The sequence below is a fragment of the Ostrinia nubilalis genome, chromosome 27 (assembly GCF_963855985.1).
Source record: "Ostrinia nubilalis chromosome 27, ilOstNubi1.1, whole genome shotgun sequence".
Classification (NCBI taxonomy): Eukaryota; Metazoa; Arthropoda; class Insecta; order Lepidoptera; family Crambidae; genus Ostrinia; species Ostrinia nubilalis.
In genome coordinates, this window is record NC_087114.1 from 5,918,677 (window position 1) to 5,932,067 (window position 13,391).

Consider the following 13,391-nt stretch of genomic DNA (forward strand, 5'->3'; position numbering starts at 1 on the left):
TTTTGCAAATCTCGCCGTAAAAACCATCCATCTATGTGACAAATTGACATACTAATATGTAATATTAAATTCTATCTACTAAATTTGACATTGTTAATTATTATTGTGACATTTAATTTAATTCTTTTGTATAATTTCTTGAATCACGAAAAATTGATTCTGTTGCATGCCGATATGGTATGATGTAACTGAACAATATATTTTTTTATGTGACCTATATGTACCTACATTATGCAATAAATGAATTTGATTTGATTTGGACTTCAACGACGAGGGAACTACCTGGATGCGGGTAGAACAGGACCGGTCGTTATGGAAGTCCTTGGGGGAGGCCTTTATCCAGCAGTGGACGTCCTTTGGCTAAACCGAACAAACGAACAAATCATGTCCAATACTTTTTAACTTTACTTTGATTTTATTGTATTTGGAGTCTTCTTACCTGGAGCGCCCGGCGGTCGCCTTCGACTGCCTTGCGTAGAGCTGCTACGTCGGCTTCCAATCGCGCTAGTGTTCCTGGCAGATGCTCCAAAACTTTTAGGTCTGAAACAAAACATCATTAATGTCACCATAGCAGAAATATCAAAGAACATACGATTTTTCACACCGGCTGCAGTTTTTAAAACATGATGCGGGCTGCATTGTCTTTGACCCAACCTTGCGGTCTGCCCACCACAGTGCTTCGCAAAATGTGCACTTTTCAATAATTTTATAGAACCAAACTCTTCAGCCTTTATTTGTATTGAAAAGTGCGCATTTTGCGATGCACATTCTGCGTCAGACCCGTGATAAATCCTTGATACTTCAACCGGCTATCCTAGACCAGTTGGTAATATGCAACGACGTAATTATATTGCTGTCGCGACTGTGCGACGGGCGGCCGCAGTGAGTGTGCGAGCGCGACAGCAACATAATTACGCGCGAGCGATAAGGATGGGTAGCTTGGGGTCATTGGACAAAATTCTACGTGCTCACAGACCAGACTATACATGAAAACCAGATAGTAACTCGTGGCTTGCATGCCACTAAATACACAAAAATATATTTACGCAGCCTCAGAGTCTGCCTGACATTTTGGGCCTGGAAACCGAATTAGTTTACGGTCCTTTAACATTTCATTAAGGGGACTATTCCCACCTCTCGTTCCCACCGCTGCAACTCCTGTGTAGCCAGGATCTACAGCTTGACCGCCAATAAAAACCCAACCAATGAAGGCCAAGTTTGTCCCGGGGGAAAGTTAACTGTCATTGGACCCGCAAAGAAATTAATCAGAACATAGGAGTTCGAAGTTAAGGTTCGACTTCCCTCTAATGCAAAGCTGATGACAGGAGACAAAACAAAGGTTTTTATATTATACAGGGTGTTAGGTAAATGGGTATATGAACCGACACTAGCCCATGTTAACATGGTCATATAAATGTTATGGTGACGTCAGAAATTTGATATCATCATTCTAATTTATTAAATTTTCATACAAAATAAATTTTATAAATTCCGATTTGTATGAAAATTAAAATAATTAAAATGAAGAAATCAATTTTCTGACTTCACCATACCATTTATATGACCATGTTAACATGGGCTAGTGTCGGCTCATATAGTCATTTACCTAACACCCTGTATATTTTTGTAAAACGGTACTCACGTGTGAGCTGCGACGTGATCTGGTGCGCGTGACCGTTGCTGAGTCTCGCGGGCTGCGGCGCGGGCGCCGGCGCCGGCTCCGGCTCGCTCTGTGACGTAATAACGTTATATTAGACCAGCATAAAGGTAAAATGAGCTGTACACTATACAGGGTGGAAACGATAAGTGATCTCATTCGATTATTTCTAAACTATACAAGATATCGAAAAACTGGTATCTGATCCTGAAAGTGCTTCACGAGCTCTATCCAACGGTACCAATAATAGGTTACAGAATGAACTGGATCTATCCGAAAATTAAATGTTTTCAGCCTCCATACTAAATGTATGCCAGCCAAACAATATTAGAAGTATTTTTTTATTTTTATTAAATAACAAACACTTAAAATGAACTCGTAAATTGCATTCTTATTTAAAATTGTTCATGGAAAACATTGGTTTATTATGTGGTTTTACATAGTGATTTAAAGACACAAACATTAATAGAGCCTGTTTAATGACGGGATACTTCAAAAAATGCTTCCAGTGATTCGAGAATTGCCTTTAAGGGTGTGTTTGATTGAAGATGAATTGCTTCAGAAATGCTTCTAAACCCACCTATAGTGATGTGACGGTCACTAAAGCCTGTTACATAATGTGTTTACTTCAAAAATGCTTCCAATGATTCGCTTGCTACCTAAGTGATGTGACAGCAAACACATCGACATCGACAAAACCTTTTTATCATGCGTTGTTTCAAAAATGCTCCCCCAGTAATGCGCAAGCTGAATCTAGTGACGGGACTGTACACACATTTAATATCGATAGAGCAAATTTAATTAATGTGAGATCGACACATAGTGTTACATTGTGTTTTCTTCCAGTGATGCGCAATCGACCTCGAGTGACGGGACGGCACACATCGATATGGATAGAGCCTCTTTGATGATGCGTTGCTTAAAAATGCTTCGAAGGCTGCCTCTAGTGAGGTGACAGTATCGATAAAAACCCTATTTAACACTGCAGTACACGCGCCCCTTTTTTTACACGAATACACGCGCGGCCTACTCTGGTAAGCCAATTTAAGATCACTGTAAATCAGTTTGTAAGCAATTTATGAATAGAATAATTATGTAAATGATAAAAGTGTTTATTATAGTTATTTTATTATCAAAGTTTCTTTATATAACTATTCGGGATCAAACATTATAAACAGAGTTAAAAGTTGTAAATTTTTTGGACCAAATTTGCACTCTGAGACCAATGTTAACAAAAAAAATTTACTGAAAAAATATGATTAGTTTTTTATCTGTCATAGTATTCATGACTTTCTACGGCCTGGTACACGGTGTAAATCCATTTGTTGCAAGTCTTTCATAATTTTTTTGTCGAGTGATTTCGGGCTTTTGAGTAGACCCGCAGTTTTGACTGCCAATTTTAGAAAAGTGCGCAGACTCTAGCGACCCAAGCTTTACTGGCTTACTGACAAATTTAGTAAACGAGGCTTTCCTGGAATGCCAGCTCTCTGGCGCAAGTTTTCAAAAAGTTATAGCGTAAAATGTTACCCTGGTCTACTATAGTAGTCCGCGCGTGTACTCTAGTGTTAAAGGTGGGTTACTTCAAAAATGCTCCCAGTGATGGGCTAGCGATCCTTAGTGATGGGACGGCACACACATCGATATCGATAGATCCTGTACGTACAATACTAACATCGACCGTGTCAATGAACTCGTCGTCGGAGTCGTGACGGTTCCGTGACGGCGACGCGCTGCGGATCGGAGACGACGCGCCGCTGTCCGTTCTTGAACCTGGAATATTATATGGACATAATTATGTATGGTTTTATTGAGCAATTAACATATTCGCGTGAAGCTCTATTAATAGAAAATAAATATCGATTTTTATTTTAAATAGAAACCATTTTGGTTACGTGGACAATTTACACAGCGCCATCTACTTCCAAAATTCGTTCAACCAAAGAAACGTCTAAACTGGGCTAAAATATCTGCCATATACTCGTACAGTTAGCCTTACTCTGTTAGGGAATCATTACTCATCCGATAATGATCTTGATTGCAATCATGATTATGATTACGATTATGATTACACTAGCTTTTGCCCGCGGCTTCACCCGCGTGAAATTTAGTTTGTCACAGATCGTCATAAATTATAGATTATATGTTATTCTGGGCTAAACAATAATACTGTAAAGTTTCATCAAAATCCGTTCAGTAGTTTTTGCGTGAAAGAGTAACAAACATCCAGACATCCAAACTTTCGCATTTATAATATTAGTAGGATAAAATCATGATAATATGAATACGAATATGATTACATAAAATCATGATTATGATTACAATCATGATTATGATTACTTAATCATGACTAGCTTCTAACACTCACCAGCCGGCGAATTCAACTCGGAGCGCACCCTGGTTAACACGTCTCCCGCCACCAGCGCCAGATCCCTGTTGGGGAAGCCTTGCTCATCATCGTCCACGCAGAGGAAGTTCGCCACGTCAGAGCTGTATGACATCGTCTCCACTATCTGAAAACATTTGTTTGTTCTTATAAACACTGGCACAACCAAAAAATGGCAAGATAAGAGAAAGTCTAGCCCTTTTTCACGCGTGGATTTCGGTTTGCCACATAATCTGTATCTTCGGCGAGCGCATTAGCGGCACAAATTCTATAGAAAAGAAGCTGCCCAACCCAACACCTCTTTCCGTTCAATTCATTTAAATTGAAGCTGAGGGGAGAGCTAGTTATTTATTTGCATCACCATAATGTAACATAGGGTAGATAAGGCTTAAAGCTAAATAGATCATTATGGACCCTGTCCGATGTGGAAATAACGAAATTTCATTGGTTATTTAAAACACGTCTCCTCTCGTCTCCGCTCCTCTCCGCTTTTGTAAAAACTGGGCCTTATTTAAACATGAAAGAATCTAGGAACGATTTCTATACACCGTGTTACTTTGCATTCTTGCCATATTCACAGAGATAAAAGTAGGGACCAATACCTATTATTTAAGATAAACAAGAGACTCCCATAAAGAAAGTACACTGAGTTTTTAGTAAATTTAGTTTTGCAGTACAAATTGGAATAAACCAATTTTGTCTCGCACTTTCTACAGGTGCAAGTGGAATAAACCTAGTGGGCGTGGCCTAGTTCTTATTAATCTGTGATGTTTTATGGCTCTGGGTACCAGCCTTTTTATCCAGTCATAATAATTATTTTAAAATACTCTTCAGTTGATTTTAGATTTTCCTTTCTACTCTCAGTTTCTACTTTACGGGCTTAGGACCGTCAAAAATACGTAATAATTATTAGGCTTTTAATTAATTTATAACATTGTTCCCTATTTTTACAAATTTATAGTATGAAATGAAATCACCTTATTCACAATTAATTATTTATTTATGAGTTCCTACTTACAAAGTTTACGTACTGCGAAGCAAGTGTTCAAAGTGTCCTCCGTTCTGATGAAGGCAGGCACAATCTAGCACGGCGAAGCGTAGGTATTTTGCTTTAGTTTTCGCAACACATAAACGTTTTGTCTCACAGTTTCGCTGAAGCAATCCTTTCACGTAACACGTTTACACTTTTTATCTCTTCTGCGCATACCAGGTCGTTTCAAGTCACTCCAAAAATAATAGTCCATTGGTGTTAGGTCCGAGGATCGTGGTGGCCAAGCTACTGGATCCCCTCGTCCAATCCACTGTTCACCAAACGTATTATTCGCGCACTTGACGTCCTTATTGTGGGGGAGCACCATCCTGCTGGTAGTAGAGCATTTGGTGTAACGCTAAGGGTAGGTACGTCATCAAGCATTTCGTTTAAGACGTCTTGCAGACACTCCAAGCACCATTTTGATTAAATTATTCGTTGTTTGAATACACTTCAGTCATTTTTGTATTATTTATAACGTGATTAATTGTGATTGATGGATTTCTCAGTTTTTTACAAAAGTGTCAAAAAGACATTTTAAAGACAATAGATTGCAATAGATATTTAAAAATACAATAAAAAGTAAAAAAGTCTCCATCGCCATCGCTAACAAGTGATGTGCATGCGTTACGATAGTTAGTGATGTATTTAACAGATTGTCGATAAAATAAAATATTCAAAATTAAAAATCAAAATTATCGGGCATTATTTTTTAACGGATTTGTGTTCAGTATCAGTAATATAGTTACCTCTGTAAATATGGCAAGAATGCAAAGTAACACCCTGTATATTTCACAGGTTATCATACCTTGTGTAATTCGTCTACGTACGCCTGCATCGCTTCGTCTTTGGTCATATTTCCAAGTTTGTTCCATGACTCCCATTTTGCTCTGAAATATACAAATAAAACTATATTTATTACCGTCTAATTTGCACACAAAATTGACAACGCAAAAAATATTTTTAGAATAAAATCGTTGTTTATTCAAATTATAAAAACAATCGATGAGACCATAAACTTCGAAATAACCCGTGAATCATTTCTAAAAACAGCTAAATGCGTCACCTAAGTGAAGTTAACGCTACATTGTAAAATCATTTTCAACATTCTATTATAATAACTAAATAACCACCATCAACATTCTATTATAACATTTTTTTATCGACATCACAAAAAATAACAGACATCACTAATTTTCTGGTTACAGCTGCTGATTCCCAGTTTAATAATTAAATAGGGGATCGAAGTCACCATAAGTTGCTGGATGCTTTTTATGAGTTGACAAAATTATGTTTCTCCATGGCTTACGTAAAAATAACTTGAAAAAATACTGACTAAGGTGGGAATCAAATTGAGATGCGACTCTTATCGCAAGATTTTTTCAAATAAAAATTTAAAATAGTCACTTGTAAGTTCTGCTTTTCAAAGTCAATTAACCAAATGACTTATTGATTAGAATTCAATAGAAAACCATATAAATTAAAATCGAATTTCCCAAATAACTTGGTTTTTCTGTCTTTGTCCAGTAAATTGTCTATGTAAAAATCCGGGTGAAGTATGCTTTGCTCGGCCTGATCATCACTTAATCACTTTCCATCAGATAAGATGCGAGAATCAAGAATAATTTATTTGCATTGATTATGGTACATTTAGAAAGAAAGAAAGAAAGAAACATTTATTACAATGAACATCACTTATACATGACAGAGAACGTACAGAAAAAAAGACAGAAATAGCACATAAATATTACAAGGAAATAAAAAGTGAACTGAGCAGTGCTACCCTGTCGCATTAGCGATGCACATCGCAATGGGACTCCACTCAACATGTGCCGTGGCCCACGGTGGGGAAGGCCACGACCCTGGTTTTCAGTGGGCCCCATTTAGGATCAAGCAGGTCAAGATCTTTTCCGTTATGGATAAAAATAGTGTAATGGTGCAGGCAGGGTGAGCAGAATGTCAAGTTTGCCGCGCGAGCCCATTCGCCCAGTGTGGACGCACCATTAGAATCTAAGCAGACTACAGACTTTTGGTCAGGCGATAGTTTGGTCAGGCTGTTCTTCAATATGAAGTTGAACACGTATGAAAGTAGGTCAGTCAGCGTCAATGTGAACTACATTGTGACACCCAAAGTGGCCAAAAAGTTGACAGTACACAACCTTAATTATTCCAATTGTAACAGACGTGTTGTGAACATATACAGAACAGCTACTTTGGGTGTCACGAATTATTTGACGCTGACTGTATTGCACCGATTTGGTGTCAGCCGATTCCTCATACAAATTGGGAGCCGACCTAGCTATCGGCTAAGTCTGTAGTCTACAAGGTGTCTTATGCCCGTTTTCACCATCAATCCCTAATTTTTAAGTGACCCCTTTGTAAACAAAATTCTTGTTCTGTATTACCATCGTCTTAGTCGGGCACTCTTGACTCTTGTCAGAGTGGTCGTGGTTGCGCTGACGAGGTAATGGTGGGGTGATGTCATCTCCGAGGGTAGCTCTCCTGGCGATATGCTTCCATTTCTGACGGTAAGAGGCGTCGCGAGTACACTGGACCATGGTGGACTCAGTGGCCTTCGTATTACCATAGGGGTCACTTAAAAATTAGGGATTAATGGTGAAAACGGGCATTAGTGCTCAGATTCTCACCTGTTAACAACGTCCCAGAAACCTGGCTTTGGCTTATCACATGGGCCTTCTGTGGCCTGTTTGAAGTAGCTGTAGAACCTCAGCATCAACTCATTGCTGGGCTGGTACGATCCTGGGGACAAAGAAAGAGGAACCGTTAGAAACAATTCATTATCATCATCATTATCCTCATTTCAGCCGCAGGACGTCCACTGCTGAACATAGGCCAACCCCAAAGATTTCCACATCATCCGGTTGGTAGCAGCCTGCATCCAGCGCCTTCCTGCTACCTTTATGCAGTCGTCGGTTATAACAATAATAAATAGGTAAATAGGTTTTTAGGGCTGATTTTACTATCGTCGGATAACTTTTAACTGAAGAATAAACTTATCATTATGACATATTTCCCATGCTGAAACTGTCAATGTGCCAAACTTATTCTTTAGTTAAAAGTTATCCGACAATGGTGAAATCAGCTCTTGATGGGCAAAATAGGAGACATATCAAAGGAGCCCAAACACGACAGGGTTTCATCGTTTCGTCAATGATTTACTACCATCTTCATCTGGCCACCTTCCGGCTCCGTCATAAGATCAGCTCCGACGTGACATCATTATATTCATAACAAGATGAATAAAATCTTTTAAAATTGACAAATACTTGTATGAAAATTATGAAATTAACTGGAAGTCGCCATGATTCTATTCCAAAATCATTCGCGCTCCAACAAAGCAACTGAATTCTGATTTATTACTGTATTCGTAATGATGCGTGTTTACTGTTTACATTAACTCTAGTGCCAGTGCCAAAGGTCAAATGACTGTAATCAGACAAAGAACATTGTTGGCAAGCCGTTTTAGCACTTAAAATCACTACAATAATGACTTGATTGCCATGAGATTTGCGGCTGATAAACTAATTTGTATTTAGTGCAGATACGCCTACTGCAGATTTCCAATCGTTCTTATCGAATTGAAACAGATGCTTTTCAACAAAATTGAAGCACAAATCAGTAAAAATAAAGCCACTGTCTTCTATTTTTCTTTTAGTTTAAAGCTGTCAATATTTTTTGTTATATTTGAAATTCAGAAAAAAACGACCTAACCAAAGCCTTTGACCCTGTTTCTTCGAAACGATGACTACAATTTCTGTGCTATTCATTTCACCTTGTAGATTTGGCTATTAAGAAAAATATTCGTTTCTAAATTGAATAAAGAAATGCCTATTAACTAACTTCAATTGTTTTCAAGTCTCGGGTGTCCTACAGGGTAGAATTTTTAGACCTTATTTGTTTTTCTTATTTTTACTTAGATGAACTTCATCATAAAAGATCAAATTAATAATTCTTCATTGCAATTCCCATAACTTAAAGAGATGACAAGATATTTAGGATGTCAATCCAGACGGATAATCTTATTACATACAGATTTGGAGTAAAAATACGGCAGTTTGTCAATACATAACGAGTTGAAGCACATAATTATACACAGCCGGTTTACCTAACACTCCGGCACGGTGTCCGTGTAACCGCAGTATTAAATATAAGTAATTACTTGCGGTTTACTCCATTATCGGTGTTTAGTGTAGGTAGGCACTGACTGATAGACATAATATACCAGCTTTTTGCTTCAGTTGAATCTAAGTCAAGGAAGGTAAATAAATTAATAATAAAGCCGAAGTACCTAAACAATTTCTGCTTAATCAGTTCGCACATGTTACTTTACCATAATGTTGTGTGAAAGGGACAAATAGATCAGAAAATAGGGAAAGCGAAGTGAGTTTGTTCGTAGGTACAGTCAGCGTCAAATAGTTCGAGACACCCAAATCCCAAAGTTGTGTTGACAACTTTTTGGCTACTTTGGATGTCACGAATTATTTGATGCTGACTGTACCGAGACAAACAGAAGAATTTATCAATCTACTAGAGTCTACCGTGTAAACTCTATGTGGTTTGTTGACAATTATTTATTTATTAGAGAACGTGTAATAAACAGTATTTGAAAGCAAATACATTTGGAATACAACTCGTCAAGCATAGTCTCTTTTGTTAAGTCACGTCGTAAAATGTTACTAATTATGTGTATACTAATCACTGTAAGAGAATAATCAAAGCAGACTGTTTTATTCCAAGTAAGAACATCGATAGCAACATACTGTTCACTATACCTACTATCACCGCTACATCTGTTGTGCAATTCACCAGTATTTACTTGACGTCATCATTATCATCATTAGATCATTAGTCTCCACAGCTGGACCACGATTTTATCTAAATGGCCTGAGATGAACGTAGTGTAGGCAGATCTCCCACTCACTGGACCGACTATCTAGTGAAGGTCTTCACTGGTTGCGTTTTTATTGGCAGTCAAGCTATTGATTGTAGATCCTGGCTACACAGGAGTCGCAGCGGTGGAAACGAGAGGTGGGAATAGTCCCGTTAGTGAAGAAAGTACCTGGAAGCATGCGGGCAGCGCATCACCGATCCTTATGGGAATCTTGAGGAGAGGCAAGCAGTGGACATCATCATTTCAGTCACAGGACGTCCACTGCTGAACATAGGCCTCCCCTAATGATTTCCACAACGCCCGATTGGCAGCGGCCTGCATCCAGCGCCATCCTGCTACCTTCATGAGGTCGTGCCACCTTGTAGGTGGACATCTCTTAGTTGAAACAAACGAACGAATATGATAAATCTCTTAATGTCGTTTTTATAGTAAACACGTACGAAAATAACGTGCACATTGACCGGTTCAAGGGCGCTCGGACCGGTGTGACTGGTCCGCGCTGCATTGCGTTGGTACTGGGCCGAGTAAAAGTGCGGAGGTCAACTTGAATTGGTTTTAATTGCAATGATAAGAACACATGATTTCTGCCAATGGGAAGTTGAATGAAACAGCTGTAAGGACGAGGGAAGATTGTTAAAAACTGAACATCTATGCCGTTAATCGCTCGTTCGTTCGTTTCGGCCAAATGACGTCCACTGCTGGACAAAGGCCTCCCCCAAGGTTTTCCACAATGAACGGTCCTGCGCTACCCGCATCCAGGCTCTTCCCGCGACCTTTACCAGATCGTCGGTCCACCTAGTAGGGGGTCTGCCCACGTTACGTCTCGGATTGCTCGGATCAAACTCCCCGCACCCCGCGCTTCCCTCGACCAAAAATTGGTGGGGCGCGTCTTCGTGGATAAAATGATCTATACCATCATCAGAGTAATAACTCTCTTATAGCTTACTTTACCACATGTACAATTACATCACTGACCTGGATGGCTGATGTGCCAACTGCCATAAAGAAACAAAACATTAATATTCGAAACATGATCCTCAAGTCCCAAAGAATCTACAGTGGCATTTCTACCAATAAAAGTGTGACCAGTTTGAGGAGTGTAGACCAGATCCTATTTTTTGCTCTGGTATATTAGAAGGTCGTGCTCCTGTAGTGGAGACTAAATAACCTGATTAATGATGATGATAAAAAGTATCACGAGAAATTGTGATTGGATAAAAAACCCAACCACGTTTGACCTAATTGTTATTAGTTTCGGTCGAAATATAACTTGAATCGTGATGGTTAATATGTAATTAATAGAGTTTTAATTGAAGCCGCGATAGCCGGTGAAGGGATCGGACTGGCCGACTGGACATCCGAGGAACGCGGATTTGAACCCCGCCGCTCGATTTTAGTGGTGAGCCCGCTCGTGACACAAACATACACTCGACATCAAATAAATCGCACCTCCCGCGACAAGCATTTTCAAACGTATGCTTCCCCACTTCCCACCAATATTGGTACCATTTGAAAGCCTAGTTCTAACCTTCATTTCATTAAAGGAAAGGTTTTTACCCCAAAAATGTGTCTTTAGAAGGATCCAGAGTCACTTCTTCAAAAAATAGGTAGTTACGCTAGAGCCAAATTTTATGGCTATAAAACTGTTAAGTTGGGATTAATCGCTATCCATCTGTTAAAGAGGACACGTGAGATCATTATTTGGTTTTATAACCATAAAAATTGGTCTAATTGATCCCATAGGTGGGCCCAAAGTGAGGTATTTTTTCAAGTCACATTTATGGTATATGTTAATCATTTATTAAGAAATTATAAGTGTTTTTCTTTAAGGATATTTATTGGACTTTCAAATAACACCAATATTGTTGGGGCACCATGATTGTGTCAGAAGAAAATCGTTAAAGTTCGCGTCGCGGAAGGTGCGGTTTATTTGATGTTGAGTATATTTAGCTTAGAACGAGGGGCGAGGGGAGTCCCGTTAGGACTATTAGTAATTTTTGCAATACAAATGAATTACTAATATTCTTTTAATTCACAAGGTGGACCTGCGACCTCATAAGCAGAAACGCGCTGGATGCAGGCCGCTACCAACCGGGCGATGTGGATTCATTGATCATTGGTAGGCCTAGTTCAGTAGTGGACGTTCTTTAAAAAAAAACGATTGGATGCTGTTTTCTGTTCCCGGACAATCGTAATATGCTCTAAGCAAGACAAGCATAAAAGTTAATGAACCGTGCGTACTGCATAATATCCTCCGGTTCTAAGATTATAGCACCCGTTCGACCGTGACTTCATGTGTAGAAAGCATGCTGTAGGCTCGTCGACAAAACTGACTGACGCTCTTGGAGTATGAGTATTCTTTGGACTGACGCTTCTGGAATATAATAGTCGCAGTTGGAAAAACACGGTACTATTCTCACCTCTAGTTCCCACCGCTGCAACTCCTGTGTAGCCAGGATCTACAGCTTCACCGCCAAATAAAAACCCAACCAGTGAAGGTCAAGTTTGTGCCGGGGAAAGTTAAACTGTCATTGGACCCGCAAGGAAATTAATCAGAAGAACATAGGATTTCAAAGTTGTTTCGTCTTCCCTCCAGTGCAAAGCGGATGACACAGGTGACAAAACAAAGGAAAAATGTGACAGATACGATGCAACAAAATTACTTGAGATATTGTTGTCACATCAACATAAATGCATGTTTTTTTTTTATTTCATTGGATAGAAATTCATTCATTCCTCTGCAAATTCTACCTCAACATCATCTCAAGACGTAGGCTTACTCGATCAAGGTTTGAAAAAGTGTTTACTTTGCAATTAGCACTTGCTTTACGATCGTAATTTTACAACTCGTATACCTACCTGATGAATAAACTTGTGCAAGCAAGGTTTACGAGCTCGCGCATTTAATTTGGGTTCAAGTACAGATTCAAAATCAAAAATCAAAATTATCTTTATTTGTTTAGACAAATTAAATTAGTACTTACAAATCGTCAAATGCAATTTCGCCCTACCTATTCAAAATCTTTATTGGTATGAAGGCCCTTTAAACGCTGAAAAGCATCTTTGTAACGAAAGCCATTGTGAGTCGCAACGCAATATGTTAAGTAGAAGAGTCACAGAATATTATCATTTGTCCCATTGTAATGGGCATCGAAATTACGACAACTGCTCAGTCGGCTATTTCTTCCTTCCCAGCCACTGTTACGTACTTTTATGTTTCCTATTTGTATAATGCTTTTATGCTACTGACAACGCCACTCTTGTTACAGAATTTTGGGCTGACACTGTGTAGGTTTGTTGTCGACACGACAAGAAGAAGATTTGTATAATGTGCCATTGCAATTGCAATAAAGGTTTTTTTTTCATGGCACTTAAAGTTCCAAATACAGCTTAACTTCGGGACAGCAGC

The 13,391-nt window shown here is 38.9% G+C and overlaps 1 protein-coding gene across 2 annotated transcripts in view; it reads right to left on the minus strand.

Moving 5' to 3' along the window:
- Positions 1–13,391, minus strand: part of LOC135085017 (acyl-CoA-binding domain-containing protein 5) — a 57,131-nt gene that overhangs the window by 23,764 nt on the left and 19,976 nt on the right. Inside the window, exons 2-7 of one of the 2 annotated variants that reach the window (XM_063979797.1) lie at positions 7,719–7,830; positions 5,879–5,960; positions 4,023–4,167; positions 3,330–3,427; positions 1,643–1,730; positions 440–540 (exon numbers count right to left, since the gene is read on the minus strand). In XM_063979797.1, the coding sequence (XP_063835867.1) occupies positions 440–540; positions 1,643–1,730; positions 3,330–3,427; positions 4,023–4,167; positions 5,879–5,960; positions 7,719–7,830 (626 nt within the window). Of the gene's footprint in view, positions 1–439; positions 541–1,642; positions 1,731–3,320; positions 3,428–4,022; positions 4,168–5,878; positions 5,961–7,718; positions 7,831–13,391 lie in introns of both variants that reach the window. The other variant, XM_063979796.1, reaches the window with a different exon arrangement.